At 38.8% G+C, this 20,178-nt stretch overlaps 1 protein-coding gene across 2 annotated transcripts in view; it reads right to left on the reverse strand.

Moving 5' to 3' along the window:
- The window catches only part of Wdr76 (WD repeat domain 76), a 60,204-nt gene that overhangs the window by 34,849 nt on the left and 5,177 nt on the right, over nucleotides 1–20,178 (reverse strand). For both annotated transcript variants that reach the window (XM_019207598.2, XM_010624857.2), the window contains exons 5-11: nucleotides 19,718–19,844; nucleotides 15,724–15,825; nucleotides 15,596–15,639; nucleotides 12,524–12,677; nucleotides 10,076–10,234; nucleotides 1,918–2,135; nucleotides 313–465 (exon numbers count right to left, since the gene is read on the reverse strand). In XM_019207598.2, the coding sequence (XP_019063143.1) occupies nucleotides 313–465; nucleotides 1,918–2,135; nucleotides 10,076–10,234; nucleotides 12,524–12,677; nucleotides 15,596–15,639; nucleotides 15,724–15,825; nucleotides 19,718–19,844 (957 nt within the window). The remainder of the gene's footprint in view (nucleotides 1–312; nucleotides 466–1,917; nucleotides 2,136–10,075; nucleotides 10,235–12,523; nucleotides 12,678–15,595; nucleotides 15,640–15,723; nucleotides 15,826–19,717; nucleotides 19,845–20,178) is intronic.

Below are 20,178 nucleotides of genomic sequence, written 5' to 3' on the forward strand. Positions count from 1 at the left end.
TTTTTTTTTTTTTTTTTTTTTTTTTAAAGTTCAGGTTAGCCACATCTGTAATCCCAGCACTCAGAAGGCTGAGGCAGGAGGACTGCCTCAAATTCGAGGCCAGCCTGAGCTATACACCATGAGTTCAAGGACAGCCTGAATGCCATAACAAGACCCTGTCTCAAAAAACAAAAAAAAAACAGGTCACTGTCTTTGGGAACCTGGATATGGCTGCAAAGCAGTAACATAGCAATTAAATAGGAAAAGCAGTAATCAAAATCTCTGGTTTACTGACAGCTACGGACTCAAAGCCTGTCTGCATTCTCATTTTACCTCAGCTTACAATCCGCACATGTGGACACCACTCTGTTACCAGTAACAGGTGAGAAGTAGGCAGAAGCAATGCTCTTCGTGTGCTCAGTCACAGAGACCAAAGGCTGGCTCCTCCGGGGATTCAGGTACCTGGCGTCATAAACATGGGTATCCCTGTGGTAGGGAAATAACAATCAATACCACCACAGTGCATGCAGTGAGCTACAGGACAGGGCTGAACATAAGCTAGACGCTCAAAAATATCTGCTGCACTGAAGAACATTTTAAACAAAACTCTAATTTTTTAGAGCAACTTCAATTATTTTTAAGTAACTTTTTTCTGCACAAATGATTTGCTGAGACATTTTTACACCCAATAGTTTCTTACCAATAAAACAATAGTTAGGTCTGGTGGAGCATACCTGACCCAGCACTCAGGAGGCTGAGGCAGGAGGATAGCTAGCTGTACATTCAAGGCCAGCCTGGGCGACAGTGAGTTCAAAGCAAGCCTGAACTACACAACAAGACCCTGTCTCAACAAACCAAAAAACAAAACAAAACAAAACCAACAAAAAATATTCAAAATCAGTCTTGTGTTTTTTCCTATTATGATACTAAGACTTTTAAATGGTTCTCTAGAGGTTTTCTTATTATTTGTAACAATAACTGAAGTACCAACAAGTATTAGATTCATTCAGAAGATTCAACCATTCCACAGACCCAAAAGGAAAAGCAAATAGTCTGCTTACTTGCAAATAACTGTACGAATGTTACAAAAAGATTTTTTTTTCTTCCCTGATTTCTTCTGTGGCCCACTGATTATGTAATAATATATTATTTACTCTCCAGGCGTTTACCTAGTCAGAAATCCTCTAAACTTCTGCAATAATTTTATAAACAATGGTATAGATACAAGGTAAAATATTTAGAAAACTCCAAAACTGTAACAGCTACATGTAAACCAGCAGATATACAGGTAAGTATCTAGTTAGTTCTTTAATCTTTCCAAGAAAAAAAGCACCACAAGCCAAATTATGGATCTATATAACTTTTTTTTTATAATGCTATATTTTCTCAGAAAACTAAAAGTAAATGAACATAATGCCAAGGAAAACAAATGTACATTCTTCTCAGGACTTTCACTATTCATTAAATCCAAAAGAGCTGTGTGTGGTGATGCATGCTTGTGACCCCAGCACTCAGAAGGCTGAGGCAAGAGGCAGGACTGCTTCAAGTTTGAGGCCAGATGGACTACATAGTGAGTATAAGACCAGCCTGAAATACAAAGTGAGAGCCTGTCTTAGAAAAAAAAAAAAAAAATCACACTCAAACTGGGCACAGTGGTGCATACCCTGTAATTCAGCACTCGGAGGCAGAGGAAGGAGGGCCACTGTGAGCTCAAGACCAGCCTGGGCTACATAGTGAGTTCACGGGCAGCGTGAACCACATAGTGAGTTCAAGGTCAGCCTGAACTACATAGCAAGACCTTGTCTCAAAAAAACAAACAAAAAATACACTCAAAAGAGCCTCCATCAGTGTAAAAAGGAAAATTATTTGGCCTTTGTATAATAGAAAAGTCAGATTCTTTGACAACCAAACTAAACTAATATTTTCTGAAAAACATACCTCAATCCTGCAGTGATGAAATACTGTCGTTGCACAGGGTGTATATGAACAGTTCTTATCTTTGTCATAGAAGAACTAATAAGCTTCTCATAAGAAGTACCAGGTGTCCGTCTATCCACCAGTGACAGGGCCCCATCCCAGTGTCCTACTAGTAAAGTGGCAGCACTCTCTGCCAAGAAGTCGAAGGAGGATAAGCTCCTGCTTTCATTCCTGTACACCTGAGGGTGTGAATAACAGTTAGCTGTGTGACATTTTTCCCTTAAGAAAAATCACTACATAAGCTCTTGGTAACAGTTATAAAGTACTTTACCCAGATGACCTTACTTATCTTCCTGTCATCCACCCAGGAAGCACAGGGCAAACCAGAAAGCAAGGCAGTGTTCAACTGTAAGGCTTACCTCCAATCAAATGCCCCACCTACTCACATCAAGGCCTCAGCCCAAATCTCAAAACCAATGACTCTCTGTCCCAGACCTACCCTGCAAAACTCACTAGGAAATGAAATGAGTCTGAATTCCATCCAACTGAAATTATATCTTAATATGGCAAGTAACTCTGCCAACCGAGTCCAGATAGTCTGTTGACTGTTCATCTGTTCTTGTAGTAAATTAAGAGATTAAAATTATTGACAGTTAATCAGGCTGTATCTATCAAAATATGCAATGCTGGGCTGGAGATTTAGCTCAAAGGCATCACTGCCTGCCTCGCAAGTGCAAGGTCCTGAGTTCAATCCCTGGTACCACCAAAAACAAAAAAACAAAAAACAAAACCTAATAATTTCACTAAAATAAATGAATGAAGATGTCTGCTACAAGAAAGCTTGTAATAGCAACAAGAAGCCACCAAGACAGATCTTATCAAATGAGTTATCACCTCTCCACTCTGAAATATCATGCAATGCTGAAAACATTGAGGTAGTGTGGTCTTACTACCTCTCCAAGATTTACTATTAAATGAAAAAGAGGGAAATGCAAAAGACTTCTATGGTATGAATCCATTAGTACAAAGAAAGGGAGGAACAGGGCAATGTTTGTAAAGATATGGTATGCACTTTCTGGAGGCACACTCAAGATACATGGTTACTTCGGAGACGGGCGTGGTAGCTCATGCCTGTAATCCCAGCACTCAGGAGGCTGAGGCAGGAGGATCGCTGTGAGTTCGAGACCAGCCTGGGCTACATAGTGAGTTCGCTGTGAGTTCAAGATCAGCCTGGGCTACATAGTGAGTTCCAGGTCACTCTCAACTACATAGTGAGACCCTGTCTCCCAAAAACGAAACAAAACAAAAAACCACAATGGTTACTTCCACAGCTTGGGAACTGCCAAAGAGCAGATTTACTCTGCACATCCCACTAACTGTAAATATTTTATCAAGAACATGTATTATGGGTACAATACTTAATCATGTATAAGCAACAATGATATCGTTACATGTTCAGGGCTCACACACTGAGGGGACAAAAAAACAAATACTTCTATCAAGTAAGAACAAATGCTATTATTACTGTTGAATCATGAACTGCTACTGCTTTTTATTTTGATAACAAGTAGCATAATCTGAAATTAATAAATTAATCTCTAAAGCATCACAACACCCCAAAAAGCTCAATATATACAAATGAAACTTCAAGTACTTTGGTTTGTATGTAAAAATAGTTAAGAGGAGGGGCTTTGGAGTCAGACAAACTCCAGGGCAAATTTTAGTTCTACCAGGCCAGGGATTTAGCTCAGCGGTACCGTACCTGCCTCACAAGTGCAAGGTCCTGAATTCAATCGCCGGTACCAAAAAAAATTTTTCATTCTACCACTTCTATTTTTGTCGTTGTTTTGTTTTGTTTTTGAGGCAGGGTCTTGCTGTGTAGTTCAAACTGGTCTCAAACTCAGTGATCTTCCTGACTCAGCCTGCTGAGTCCTGAGATTACAGGCCTGCGCCACCACGCCCAGCAACCACTAGTATGTTCTTGAGCAAGGTAATAACCTCTCTGCCTCAGCTTTTTCATCTGTTAAATGGGGATAAAATTACCTATTTCACAGACTGTTTTAAGGCTTAGTACTAAATATAAAGCACATTCATAATTTCACATATGTACAGCAAAACTGTATAATCAGCAGTATCAAGAACATGTTACTCAGCCGGGCATGGTGGCGCATGCCTGTAATCCCAGCACTCGGGAAGCTGAGGCAGGAGAATCACTGTGAGTTCGAGACCAGCACAAGGTACAAGTGAGTTCCAGGTCAGTCTCAATACATAGTCACACTCTATCTCAAAAAGCCAAAAAAAAAAAAAATTAAAAAAGAACAAATTACTGATACATGCAACAACACAGATGAATTTTAAAAGCATGTGACAGGAGAAAGCAGACACAAAAGCATACACACCGAGTGAGCCAGACACTGGGAAAGACACAATCACAGGCACAGTATCACATCAGTGGTTACCAAGGCTGCAGACAGAGGGAAGAGTGACTAAAAAGGGTCATGACAGAATTCTGTGGGGATAGGGAAACTTCATCGTGCCTATGGTTATATAGGTGCAAACTAAAACCCATGAAACTGTGCACCTAAATAGGTAAATTTTACTATATAAAACTTAAGCTCCAATAAACCTGACCTCTAAAAAAGTAGAAAAGTTTTACAACTCAATAGAAAAGATTAACAACCCAACTAAAACAAAGGGAAATTTTCTAAATAGATGTTTCTGTAAAGAGCATAAGGAAAGCTGCTCAGCATGGCACCAGCCATCATTAGGGAAATGCAAATCAAAACCACAGCAAGGCGCCACCACAACCACAGGACAGCCACCCTCCCAGAAAAAAGTCATCACAAAGCTGTGGGCAGACGTGAACCCTCACACATGAATGGTGGGTATATAAATGATGCTGATGGTTGAAGGAAAATTTGGCAGTCCCTCAAGATGCTAAACATTGCTGGGCATAGTGACATACATTTGTAATCCCAACACTTGGGAGGCTGAGGGAGGAGGACTGCCTCCAGTTTAAACCCACCCTGGGCTACAGAGTGAATTCAAGGCCAGCCTTCAACATAGCTAGATCCTGTTTCAAAAAAATTCAAGGTACCTCCTGACACATGAATGCTCACATCTGCATTATTTGGAACAGTTAAAAACAGTACAGCAGCCAGGCGTGGTGGAGCACACCTGTAATCCCAGCACTCGGGAGGCCAAGGCAGGAGGATCGCTAGTGAGCTGAGACCAGCCTGGAAGACATAGTGAGTTCCAGGTCAGTCTCAACTACACAGTGAGACCCTGTCTCAAAAAAGCAGCACAGCATGGTAGCTCATACCTGTAATCCTGGTATTTGGGAGGCTGAAGCAGAAGGATTTCTTTGAGTTTGAGGCCAGGCTGGGGTATACACTGAGTTCAAGCCCAGCCTGAACTACATTGAGACCCAGTCTCAAAAAAAAAAGAGAGAAAGAGAGCTAAGGGCATAGCTCCTACAGCGTATGCTCAGTATGTATGTGTGAAGGCCTGGGTTCTGCCAACTACTACTGCAAGGAAAAACAGAGAAGGACACATAGGCAAGAGAAAGAAAGGAAGAGAAAGAGTAGGAGAAAGGGAGACAAATAAAGGGAAAAATTGCCCATGAACTAGCACAAGCAATCATCAACAAGCAGGATGACTTCCTATTAAAATCCTTCTAAACTGGGTGTGGTGGTACACACCTATAATCCCAGCACTGGGAGGATGAGGGAGGAGGATCACTATGATAAATTCGAAACCAGCCTGGGCTACATAGTGAGTTCTAGGCAGTCTCAACTACAGCGAGATCCTGTCTCAAAAAAACAAAAAAAAAGCTTCTGCACAGCAAGAGAAACAACCAACATTGTGAAGAGACAACCCACAATGTGGAAAAAAGTTTCACCAGCTCTTCCTCAGACAAAGGTCTACTATCTAGAATATATAAAGGACTTAAAAAATCAGGCCTCCCAAATTTAAAGACCCAATCCAAAAATGAGCATATGAAATGTACAGACATTTCCCAAAGAAGTAGAAATAGCAAATAAACATATAAAAAAATGTTCAGGCCTGTCATGTAAAGGTACAAGATTCCAATCATGAATGTAATTGTACTGTATACCTAAAAGGTACCAATAAACTCAATAAAAAAAAAATGTTTGGGGCCAGGGGTTTGGCTCAGTGGTTCCGCCACCTGCTTCACAAGCACAAGGGCCACAGTTCAATCCCTGGTACCAAAAAAAAAAAAAATGTTCACCATCACTGGTCATTCGAGACATGCAAATGAAAACCACACTGAGATTCCACCTCACCCCAGAAAGAATGGCTGCTATCATGAAATTAACCAATAACAAATGCTGACAGGGCTGAGGGGAAAGAGGAACACTGCTCTACTGCTGGTGGGAGTGCAGACTGGTGCAACCACTGTGGAAATCAGTATGGAGATACCTCAGAGAACTAGGATTGGAGGTCCCATTTGACCCAGCTATGCCCCTGCTGGTATCTCCCCAAAAGAATTAAAAGAATCCTACCACAGTGATATATGTGCACCCATGTTCATAGCAGCACAATTTGTTATAGCTAAAATTTGGAAGCAGCCCACATGCCCATCAATTAGAGACTGGACAAAGAAAAATGTGTACTTTTTTTAATGGCATACTACTCAGCCATAAAAAATGAGAAATTAGAGACATTTATAGCTAAATGGACGAACACTGAGGAGATACTCTTTTTTTTTGTTTTGTTTTGTTTTGTTTTGGGGGATTGAACTTGAGTCCTTGCGCTTGCAAGGCAGGCGGCAGCACCACTGAGCTAAATCCCAGGCCCTTGAGGAGATACTCTTAAGTGAAATAAATAGTATACACATGTGTAAATATCAAACGGTTTCTCTAGTGTGAAAAACTGAAAGTGTAAATAAGGACTAAAAGGTATAACAGATAATGTGAAATAGGAAGAAAAGGGACAAAGGGGAAGGGGAAATTGGAGGGATAGGGGAAAGGAAAGAAGGAAATGGAATTAATATGAGAAAATGAAAAATAATGGAAACAAAGTCTTTGTAGATAGGGACAGAGGGAGGGAGGGGTTGAAGGGAGGGCAGTGGGATGAGGAAAAAAATAAGAACCAAGATTGACTATGTAAAGGTACAAATTTCCAACAATGAATGTCAGTATATTGTATACCTTAAATGTACCAATAAAATTAATTTTTAAAAAAAGAAAGGGAAAGAACACGCTGTACTACAATTATTAGAATAACTTTTAAAACCCTTTTAAAAATTATGCTCCAGGTGTGGTAGCTCATGCCTGTAATCCTAGCATTCAGGAGGCTGAGGCAGGAAGACTGACATGAGTTTGAGGCCAGCCTGGGGTACCCAGAGTGTTCAAAGCCAGCCTGAATTACATAGTGAGACCCTGTCTCAAAAAATAAATAAGTAAGGGGCTGGTGATTTAACTCAGTGGTGCCACTGCCTGCCTCACAAGCACAAGGCCCTGAGTTCAATTACCCAGTACCAAAAACAAAAACAAAACAAAAAATAAGTAAGCAAGCAAGTAAGAACCATTTATACAAGAAGTATTTAGAATAATTAGATATCTGAATGTGTTAGTTTTGATACTGGCCTATACAAAAATAAGGCAAAAAAATTAGATCATCAACTAGTATTTATAATGCAACTTCAGCGATGAGTTGCTCCTTTCACTGTATGCCACATACAAATTGCTCTATACTTCAGATCTCTGAAAACGTTTAAAGTCATTCAAAATAAGATAAAAAATGAAGGGCCTGGGATTTAGCCCAGTGGTTCCACCACCTTACTCACAAGCACAGGGTCCTGAGTTCAATCCCTGGTACCAAAAAAAAAAGAAAAGAAAAAGAAAATATACAGCTAAACTATGCTAAATTTCACAAAGATTAAAATCCATGTAGTTTTAAAAGTTCAACTTAAAAGAATTCTCTTACTGAGGAAATCTGATATAGTTACACAAATCTGGAAGCTCACCTTAAATGTTACTATTAAACAGTAGACATTTAAATAATAAACCAGGTGGTACGTCCATAATCTACTTAAAAGAATTCTCTTACTGAGGAAATCTGATATAGTTACACAAATCTGGAAGCTCACCTTAAATGTTACTATTAAACAGTAGACATTTAAATAATAAACCAGGTGGTACACGTCCATAATCCCAGCATTCAGGAGGGTTGAGGCAGGAGGATTGCTGTGTGTTCAAGATCAGCCTGGGCTACATAGTGAGTTCCAGGTCAGTCTCAACTACATAGTGAGGCCCTGTCTCAAAAAAATCAATCAATCAATCAATCAATCAATAATAAACTAGGCATGGTGGCGCACACTTGTATCCCAGCACTCAGGAGGCAGAGGTAGGAAGATCTCTGAGTTCGAGAACAGAATGAGCTACACAGTGAATTCAAGCCAGCCTGAATTACATAGTGAGACCCTGTCTCAAAAAACAAAAAATAAATAAGTAAATAAATAATAGAACCAAAATATAAGCAATAGAATCTAAAACATTCTTCAGTCCTTAAGATATTCCACCCATCCACCAGAAATCAAATGGATTAGATCAATAGTCTGGTGACTGAGGCAGGACAATTAGTCATGAGTATCATGCCCAGATCCTCCAACTATTCTAGTTGGTCAGAATTTGTTTGTTTGTTTATTTTTGGTACTGAGGATCGAACCCAGGACCTTGTGCTTGTGAGCAGGCAGCAGAACCATGGAGCCCCAACACTCCAACTATTCTGAAATAGACTACAACTTACTCTGTGTGGCATGGGTTAATCCAGCCTGGAAAAGCCCTCATCCTCAAAAGGCTCTGAATAAAACCCCTTGGGTGTCCACTTCTTGGCAGAGTAGAATTACATGACAGCCATGGCAGTTCTCAATTCTCATTTCAACAGAAAATAGCTGAGCTAATGTCTTCAGCATTATAGTATATATACATACACACACACACACACACACACACACAGAGTCCACAAAAAAATGTATACACATGTCAAAAAGAAAAAATAGTATAATTTTTTTTTTCAATAGATTGTGCTAACTTCGTATGGGGGACCCTAAAGGATACTGTATATTGCAGAAAACCCACAACACTGCTGGCCCCCAGAGAAGAAATTTTAAATGCATGTTCAACAATCTCTATGACCAAGGTTACCCAAGCAGCAGCTCACCATACTAATAAATGTCTGGAAGCTCATGGCCACCACTCTGACCACCTCTTGTAGTTATACAGGCCTAAGGTAATTTGTATTAATTTCATGATGTCTCAATAATTTAGTATTAAGATATTTACATGTTTTTCCTTTCCTCCTGAAGCATATTCATTTTTTTGCTATGTATCTACACACACACACACATATGCATTTGTATATTTTATAAGACATGTTAAATCTGGGTTGAAGGTACGGTTCAATCCCTAGCACAAGGAAGAAAAACAGAGGTGGAAGCTGGGCATGGTAGCGCATGTCTTGTAATCCCAACACTTGGGAGGCTGAGGCAGGAGGATCACAGTGAGCTCAAGGCCAGCCTGGTATACATAGTGAGTTAAAGCCCAACCTGAACTACATAATGAGACCCTGTCTCCAAAAAATTATGTAGCAAAGAAGAAAAGGAGTAGTGGCAAGAGAGGGGAAAAGGAGAGAAGAGGGAAATGGGGGTGAGGAGGAAAAGAAGAAGAAGAAAAAGGAGCAGAAGAAAGAAGAAGAGATAACATGTTAAGACTTGGCTTGAAGATAACGGAAAATCAAATTTTATACTCTCTGTGTTATATAACAGACTAAAATCCTTGAGTATATAATACCATTGCTAATGAATTTCTATGTCTTTTTTGTCATGTTAAGAATCATTCCCACAAAAGTGATCCCTACAAAGGGCAGAAATGATGAACAGTGTTTTCCCCCCAAGTGAAGAAGTCTAAGGCTTAATCCTACAAATAGTAAAGGCACTTAATTTAAAACTTTCCTGAAAAAAAAAGTTAATTAGAATAGCCAGGTATTGTGCTAGGCGCCTCTAGTGCCAGCTAATTAGGAGGCTGAGGCAGGAAAATTGTTTGAGGCCCCAGCACTATACCCTTCTACCAATATGACTGATAACCACTCAAGTGGCATTTCATGAAGAATCCAGTCTCATCTGATGTTGGCATGTAAACACATGAGCATTTACCTCATCAAAGACAGCCCTGGAGAAATCCCCACATCGCAATGTGCCATCATAGCTCAGGGACAGGAGGTGGGCCGGGTTGGCAGGTGAGAAATAAAGACAACTAATGGGCTGACTGTGGACATAGAAAACATATGTCCCATCTTCTTTATGTTGCTGAGTCTGAAAGAAAATGGAGATTCAAACATGATATCATTAAGGTACTTACACTGGGATTACGTCTAGTCTCTTCTTAATCTATAGCTTCACTCATTCTCACTCTCACATTCAGATAGAACTAGGAACTCCATGCTGACATGAAATTTGCTTTCTAATTTTCAGTTCAACAATAACAAGTCACATTTAGTGTCCAGCTTTTTCCAACTAGCAAACTAGTTTCTTTTCACAGCAAAAAGAAAAAAAATGCTGCCTATGTGGGTATGATGGCATACGCCTGTAGTTCCAGCTATTCAGGCAGCTGAGACATGAGCCCTGGAGCTCCAGGCCAGCCTGAGCAACACAGCAAGAACCCCGCTCAAAAGCTAAATGACAAATAAATCACTGCTTATTATGACCTAACATGATGAAACCCTTGAGAAATGAGAAATACACTTTTTATCTCAAATGAGACATAATTTCTTACTACTGAAAATGTATCAATACCATTACCACTTTGCTTCCTAAGATTTAGGCGTTTACGTAGCAACATATTATTCCCGGTATCTTCTCTTTTCTTTCCTGAGACATGGTCTCAGGATGTCCACCAAGGCTGGCTTCCAACTCATGATCCTCAGCTTCCCAAATTCCTGGAATTCCAGGCATGCACCACCAATGCCTTGCAGGGTTATGTTCATAAGGTATTTTGCCCTGGCACATAGTGGCAATTTTAAATGCATTTGTCCTCTAAATACACTACAAACATGCATGTATTTGGACTTCATATTTGTGTCAACTTTTTTAGACTTTCTGCCACTGGACAATCAACTCCTAAAAGTCAAGTTTCACATTTGGACAAATGAAAGTGCTATCATCTCCATATCTGTCTTAATCTGCTATAAAATAGCCAGACAATATTTTTTCTTCTTTTAATGTTAAAATTAAGAGAAATATTTTTAGAAGACACAATGGAAAAGGAAAAAATTACAATGACACACTTTTTTTTGGTACTGAGGATCAAACCCAGGGTCTCACGCTCTACTTTGAGCTAGGTACCAGCTCTTTTTAAATTTTATTTTTATTTTGAGACAAGGTCTTGCTAAGTTGTCCAGGCTGGGTTCAAATTTGCAACCCATCTCAAGAACCTCAGCCTCCCAGAGTGCTGGGATTATATCACACACAATCATTCCTGGCTTCACATATTCTTTTAGCTATGCAGAGTTCATGACCATTACCATCTCAGCATTTTTGTTTATAGCACTCATTTGCTAAGAAAACTAAACTATAAAGAACTGATAGGGCTGGGGATTTAGCTCAGTGGTTCCACTGCCTGCTTTGCAAGCATAAGGTCCCAAATTCGATCATCGGTACCAGAAAAAAAAAAATTGATATAGGAATATGCAAAAATGAGATTTTTTTGGTTTTTGTCTTTTGCCATCCTTGGAATGAAACTAGCTTCAACTCACCTTTGTTTCTCATCTCCATTAAATGTCCTTACAACATTTTTATGTCTGTGTTCTACTTCCCAAAATAGAAAATACATTCATAGACCATTAGCTTGATTTCTCTCAATTTTCTAACCACTGAAAGCCTTACTGAAGTACAATATGCACCGTGAATGGGATGCAGTAAATGTCAAACTCATCAAGATGACCTGGACCATCCTGAGCACACCCCTGAGCAGACATTCCGATCCAGCTCGCAGACTGCTTCTTAGGCCACAGGGGCTGCTATAACAAAATACTGCAGCAGCAGAACAGTATCTCTCAGGTCTAAGAGAAGGCAGTACAAAATCAAGACTCTGGCTGATTCAGTGTTTATGGAGGGTCAATCCTGGCTTATGGATGGCACCTTCTAGTTGTGTCCTCACCTGGTAAAAGGAGCAAGAGATCTCTCTTGGGCTTCTTTCACCAGGGCACTAATCCCTTTCATGAACTAATTACCAGCAAAGCCCACACACCTACTAACACCATCACCTTGGTGCACAGGCATTCAACATATAAATTCTGGGGGGACACACATTCACTTCATAGCAGACCATATTTTAAACATAAGTGAGAAACTGTTTTTTCACATTTTCACGTAAAATCTCCTGGCAGGTGATTTATGCTCAAATGGCTAAAGATATTGAAGCTAAAAATGTTAAAGTTCTTGAAAACAAATTTAAATTTCTTCAGATTTCTAAAATTTGGAATCATAAAACACAAAAGTAAAATCTAAAGCACTGTTTATAAATAAATGTCTATAGCCTATTGCCTTTTAAGATTATTTGCTTCAGTCAAACTTCAATATCTTCAAGAAGGAATAATAACTTACCAAATCCCAAAGTCCAATCTGCCCCAATTTGGACCCAGCTGCTACCAGAATTCTAGTTTCTGATGGGTGGAGAGCCACAGAGGATATTGAGCCTTTGGTAACTTTATGGACATTATCTTCACTAATGACCATGCCATTTAAGTTGGCTTTATAGCTATGAAAATTTAAAAATTAAAATTTTAAAAATAAAATCAATCTCAAGAGTCAAAATAAGATACTTCAAAAAGAAAAACCACAGTTAGTAAATACATACAGGGAAATATTCAACCTCCTGATAACAAAGGAAATTAAGTTAAACAATGATGTACTATTTTTCAATTTAAAAATTTACTTTGATAATTTTAATGATATAGAAAAGTAATAGAGTACAACTTAGGAGGCTGAGGCAGAAAGATCACCGCCAAGTTTGAAGCCAGCCTGGGCTACATTGTGAGCTCAAGGCCAGCCTCAACTACATAGTGAGACAGTGTCTCAAATGAAAAAATAAATAAATAACAGGCTACAGTAAAACTTGGGCTGGGACGTAGCTCAATAGAAGAGCACTTGGCTAGATAAAGCCCTGTGTTTGATCCCTAACATTACAAAAAACATTAACTAGAAATATACACATATACTCACATATATTGTTAGTGATAGAGTTAAGTTCATATAAAATTTTTGGAAGGAAAAAAAAGATTGTTGGAAAACAACTTGATAATATATACTAAAAGTCATAAATATGTCCACAATATTTGGCTCATCAATCCTACCTTTGGACATCTATCCTAAGAAAATAATTCACTATCACAAACACACATGTATATATGCATACAAACACACAAAGTTAAGTAGAAAATAACTTCAAAATGGGATATAAGAAATAGCAAAGAACATAAGTGAAGACTAACAACATTTGGGGCTGGGGACTTAGCTCAGTGGCACCGTGCCTACCTTGAAAGTACAAGGTTTTATCCCTAGTACCAGAAAAAAAAGAAAACTAAGGATATTTGAATAAAATATGGGCTTTAGTTAATATTGATATATCAGTATTGGTTCATTACTTATGACAAATGTACCATATATGTGTGTGTGTGTGTGTATGTGTGTCTATATATATATATATATTTTTTGTTTGTTTGTTTTTGTTTTTTGTTTTTTTTTGTACCTGGGTTCAAACTCAGGTCCTTGTGCTTGCGAGGCAGGCAGTACAAATGTACCATATTAATGCAAGATGTTAATAGAGAAAACCAGGAGCCAGGGATTTACCTCAGTGGTGCCACCACCCACCTTGCAAGCACAAGGTCCTGAGTTTGATCCCCGGTACATAAATAAATAAATAAATAAAACCAAATGTGGGGTATATGCAAATTCTTTATACTATATTTGCAATTTTCTATCATTTAGAACAATTTTATATCATTTAATTCTAAAATTAAAAGTTAATTTAAAAATTTTTGGCAAGTGTGGTGGTGCCCACCTGTAGTTCCAACACTCATGAGGCTGAGGCAGGAAGATCACAATCTCAAGGCCAGCCTGGACTACATAGTGAGTGCAAGGCCAGCCTGAACTGCATAGCAAGACCCTGTCTCAAAAAACCAAACCAAAACAAAAATTTTTAAAGAAAATAACCTCAAATGCCAAATGAGTAACAGAAGGTTAAGTAAATTCCATCTACTCAACAGAATATTTTGCAATTATGCAGTAATTTAAGATTCTGAGCCAGGTGTGGTGACACACACCTATAATCCCAACACTCAAGAGAGCTGAGCCAGGAAGACTGCTGCAAGTGTGAGGCCAGCCAGTGCTACATAGTGAGCTCAAGGCCACCTGGTCTACATAATGGGACCTTGTCTCAAAATAAACAAAAAATTAAAAATTAAAAATAAAAGATTCTAGAGCTCAGTGGTTATGCAGCCTACCTCTCAAGTGCTAGGTCCAAAGTTCGATCCCCGGTACCAAAAATAAAAAATAAAAAAAAATATTCTAGTAACACATGCAAAAACAAGAAAAGCATGATGCAAAATGTTATGTGCATAATATAACAAAGTAAAAATGTGAATTTGTAGGGATAGACAGGAGGAAGCAGGCAGTATAGGGCACAACCTGGGTGGTGACATGAAAGAGATGATCACACTTACACTGCGTGAGGTACTTTGGGAGGTTGCCCTCTGTGGTGCCCCTAGACCCATGAACCTTGGCTAACCCCAGAAACAAAGCTTAAAACGCCAATTGGGCTAGATTATGCCAATAAGTAAAATTGTTATTTTTAGGAATCAGCTTACTTCTATAAGTGCGGACAAGCCAAAAACACTATGTTGAGAAGCTCAGCTGGGGCTTCTCCCTGTCAAACAGCTCGCTTGTTTTTGGCAGACCTCGCTTTTGCAATATTATAATTAAAACTCTGTTTCACTTCACTTTCTTTTTTTTATTTCTGACCAGAGGGATCTCCAGCTTTCAGTCAGTCTCACCTCACCTTCTGCATTCTCCTAGCCTCCCAGACCCCTGCCTGACACAACAAATTCATTCATTTATTCAACATTTAGTGAATACATAGTATGTGCCAGACACTATTCTGATTAGTGAGACAAAATCTCTGCCTCATGAAGTTTATAACTTAATGTATTGCAAATGGCAACACCAAAAGGAAATGAACAAAAACAAAAACAGCTCAGGAGAAATATTAGAAGGAATTTTTTTTCACTTCACTTTCAAAATTTCCTGTAATGTACATAGCTTTTATCACTCAAACATCTCAAAGTGCAGTGGATTTAGCTCAGTCCACCTTGTAAGCACAAGGTCTTGAGTTCAATACCTGGTACCAAAAAAAACAAACATCTCAAAAAATGTAAAACTGCCAGGTAGTGGCTCTTGCCTATAATCCCTGCACTTTGGGAGGTTAAGGCAGGATTATAAATTCAAATCCTACCTGGGAAATTATCAAGACCCTGTCTCGAAATTTTAAAAATTAAACACAAAAAGGGCTGGAGATGTAGCTCCTTGTGAAGCCTTGGTTTCCATCCCCAGTACCACAAAGGGAAAAAAAGTAAAACAAAGTTCAAAAATGTAAAACAAATGTGAGAGGTTTTAACTTACCTTTTAAGGCTAGATAGCTCCTCCTCCATGTTCTTACTACTTGTCTGAAACATTGGGAAAGACATTAATATATATATAAATGGAAATCTCCTTCTCTTCTAAAGACTGTAAGCTCTCTCATGTCATACCTTGTTCATTTCTGCCCATGTCTGCAGAAATCCTTTAAATAGTTCATGGTTGTCATCTGCGTTTTCAGGAATCATTTCTAAAGGTCCAGGAGGTAACAAAGGCTGTAATCAAAAATAAAAATTTTAGCCAGGCATGGTGGCACACGCCTGTAATCCCAGCACTCGGGAGGCTGAGGCAGAAGGATTGCTGTGAGTTTGAGACCAGTCTGGTCTACATAATGAATTCCAGGTCAATCTCAACTATACAATGAGACACTGTCTCAAAAAGACAAAAAAAGGGCCAGGGATTTAGCTCAGCATTTCGGTGGCCTGCCTTGCAATCACAAGGACCCGAGTTCAATCCCCAGTACCAAAAAAAAAAAAATTTACAATTTGGGCTGGGGGTTTAGCTCAGTGGTTCCTCTGCCTGCCTCACAAATGCAGGTCCCGAGTTCAATCCCTAGTAAAAAAAAAAAAAAAATTTATAGTTTGTACTGTATTTGTCTGTCTTTTCACTATTTTACTTTCAACACAAACAACCTAGAATATAGAATATCATAGGTGTTCAATAATAACTGTCAACAAATAATGCCAACAAAATATGTCAAATGCTAACAAGGATACAAAGAAAGTGGAACTCTCATAAACTGCTGGTAAGAATGTAAATTAGTAGAGTCGTTATGGAAAATAGGATGGAGGGTCCTCAAAAATTAAAAACACGACTACCATATGACCCAATTACCCCATTCCTGGGCTTATATCCATAGGAATGGAACCAGTATGTTAAAATGATAGCTGTACTCACATGTTCACTGCAGCATGATTCACAAGATCCAAGATATGAAATCAACCTAAATGCTCATCAACATGTGAATATGGAGGGCCAGGGATTTAGCTCAGTGGCGCCACACCTGCCCCACAAGTGAAAGGTCCTGGGTTCAATTACTGATGGCGGGGGTGGGGGGCTGGGGGGTGAATGTGGAATAAGGAAAATGTGTTGTATACACAATGGAGTATTATTCATACTTCTACAAGGAAAAAAAAAAGGAAATTCTCTCCTTTGCAGCAATATGGATGAAATCAGAGGGCACTCTGTTAACTGAAATAAATCTGACATAAAAAGACAAATACTGTATCTTCCCATTTATATGTAGAATCTAAAGTTCATTTCAGAGAAGGAGCCTGGGAAGAGTGTGGAAGAGGAAGGGAAGGATCCAGCATGGGTTAACGGGTATAGGGTACAGCTGGATCCATGGGGTACTTTCTTATGGTCTACAGGAATGAGTGACAATAATTAACTGAATATTTCAAAATAGCTAGTAGAGCCAGGGATTTAGATCAGTGGTTCCACTGCCTGCATCGCAAGCACAAGGACCCGAGTTCAATCCCCAGTACCAAAAAAAACAGTTAGTAGAGAAGATTTTAATGTTCCCAACACAAAGATACATGTGTGAGGTGAGAGATGAGTCAATTACCCTCAATCTGATCATCCCACGTTGTGTACATGTATTGAAATGTCACACTGTACCCCCTAAATATATACAGTAACTATGTCAGTTTAAATGTACATTAGTAGAAAATGTAATACATACATATTTATAATACATACATGTATATGTAATACATACAAACATATATATGTACATACATTGTCCTTCTCTGCCAAGGTTTTCTAAAGTACAGGTTGCAAACTATTAAAGGGTTGTGAAATCTTTTTGTTACTTGGAATCAAACTCCAGGACACTCTACCACTGAGCTACAATCCTTAGTCCCCGCCACCCTTTTTTTGGGACAGGGTTTTATCATGTATTTCAGGCTAACCTAGCAGACCAGGCTGGCCCCAAACTCACAGCAATCCTCCTGCCTCAGCCTCCCAAGTGCTGGGATTATAGGCATGAGGCATCACACATGGCACCCTATTCCTTTTGATTTTTTTGGTGGGGGATAACTGAATTTTAATCTCAGCTCTGCCATTCATTGTATGATTATGAACTAGTTATTTTTTAAATTTATTTTTATTAGTACATATTTGCCATAATGATCACAATCATAGAAAATTTGTACTTGTATCTTATTTTTTTTCCCATTACCCACCTCTCCCTTCAACCCTTCTTCCTCTCCCCATTTACGAAAACTGTTTCCAATCTTTTTCTTCCATTTTTTAATCTTTTCCCTTCTTTTCCTTCCCCCTGCCCTCGCTCTTGTTCCCCTTCCTATTTGAACATGTTCTTCCTACTTTCCAATACCTATTCTCCATTTTGTTCCTTATTTACCAAATCCAACATTTAAATTTGTATGTCTGATTTATTTCACTTAACAGTATGGTTTCCAGGTGCATCCATTTACCTAAAAATGACTCATGTATCCTTCTTTATGGCAGAGTAGTACTCTGTTGTATACAAATAACCACATTTTCATTTTCCATTTACCTGTTGATGGACATATAGGCTGTTTCCAAGATTAAGCTATTATGAATTGCACTGCTACAAACACGAGTATGCATAGATCACTGTGGTATAATGCTTTTAACTCATTCAGAAAGATACCCAGAAGGGGCACAGCTAGGTCAAATGGAATCTCCATACTGATTTCTATAGTGGTCATACCAATTTACACTCCCATTAGTAATGGAGAAGGGTTCTTTTTTCCCCACAGCCTTACCAGCATTTGTTGCTGGTTGATTTCTTGATGATAACCATTCTTTCTGGAGTGAGATGGAATATCAGTGTTGTTTTAATTGTATTTCTCAACTGGCCAGTGATGTTGGGCGTTTTTTTCATGTATTTATTTGCTGTTTGGACTTCATCTGAAAAGTGTCTAATCATTTCAGATGACCATTTCTGGATTAGGTCTATAAATTTGCAGTCTGATTTTTTAAAATTATGTATATATTTATTCTAGATGTTAAGCCTTGGTCTGAGGAGTAGCTGGTAAAAACTTTTCCCATTCTGTGGGTTATCTCTTCACTGTGCTGGTGGTTTCACTATACATGGTATTTTATTTTGAGACAGGGTCTCACTAGGTTTCTCCATAAAGAACTCAAACATGCAATCCTCCTGCCTCAGCCTCATAAGTGTGGGATTACAATATCTACACTTGGCTTGTAAAGTCATTGTAATACATATTTCATAACCAGCACTCTGTTTTAGTGAATAAGACCAAAAGAAACCTTGGGCATGGTAGTACATGCCTATAATCCCAGCACTCGGGAGGTTGAGGCAAGAAGATTGCTGTGAATTTGAGGCCAGCCAGGGCTACATGATGACTTAAAAGCCAGTCTTAACTATATAACAAGACCCCGTCTCAAAAAAACAAAACAAGGGGGCCGAGGATTTAGCTGAGTGGTGCTACCGCCTGCCTCCCAAGCAAAAGGTCCCAAGTTTGATCCCTGGTACCCCCCAAAAAAAATAATAACAATAACAATAATTTCAGGGCCAGGGATTTAGCTCAGTGGTTCCACTGCCTTCCTCTCAAGGGCAAGGTCCTGAGTTCAATCCTGGGTACCAAAAAAAAAAAACCAAAAAAGAAAAAAAAAATTTCATTTAGGAAATCTGATAAAGCTGTCATTCCACTCCCTGACAATATAAACTACAGCAAGGAAAACTCTTCACTTTTATCACATATTATTCATTATCATTAACATTAATAACTGTCTTTTATTATTTACTAAGCCAGTGGCGGCAAACCTATGGCAGACATGCCACCAGAGGGCTGTTTACTACTGAAAGCTCTAAAAGGTTCGCCATCACTGTGCTAATCCATTCGTACAATGTGTCTAAAGCCGGGGCTCGGGAAGGTTAAATGATTGTTTACCTATAACTCCAGAACTTCAGAAAACCAGAACCCAACCCAGGCTTTATGACTTTGAAATCTTACTCTCTAAACCAAGTAAGATGTAAGTACTATGTTAAACATAAATCAAACATGATTTAAATAATCTTTAACTTCAAATACTTTAAACTTTTCAGCATTTTGTTAAGTTACTATATTTGATTTGATTTGCACTTTTTCTTACATTTTCATCTTCTATTAACATTGGCGCTGTTGGAGGTGCTGGTAATGAGACTCCTGAAGGACTGACTTTCAGCAACCGCATTGACCTTCTACATCCAATCTCATTTTCTCTCTTCTTAGGCTTCTTTCTAAAGAAGTAGAGAAAAATTCATGTTATGCTGCAGTGATAAAACACTAAAATGAATTTAGCAATATTAAGGAGATCATGTCTAGGAATGGGGCCCACACATATAGCCACATATTGATGCATATACATTGATTACATTGATATATATACATGATCGCATTCATCTTAATGAAAAAGTCTAGAAAAGGCCAAACCTAAATGTTCAACATGAAAAGAGACACTAAACAGATTATGGCATTATTATATAACAGAATGCTATGTAGCCATAAAGAGAAATATAGCCAGGTATGCACGGAGGTTTGATTGGAGAGGGGAGGGAGAGGGGGAAGAGGAAG

The sequence above is a fragment of the Fukomys damarensis genome, unplaced genomic scaffold (genome assembly GCF_012274545.1).
Source record: "Fukomys damarensis isolate Sample0158 unplaced genomic scaffold, DMR_v1.0_HiC HiC_scaffold_17, whole genome shotgun sequence".
Taxonomy (NCBI): domain Eukaryota; kingdom Metazoa; phylum Chordata; class Mammalia; order Rodentia; family Bathyergidae; genus Fukomys; species Fukomys damarensis.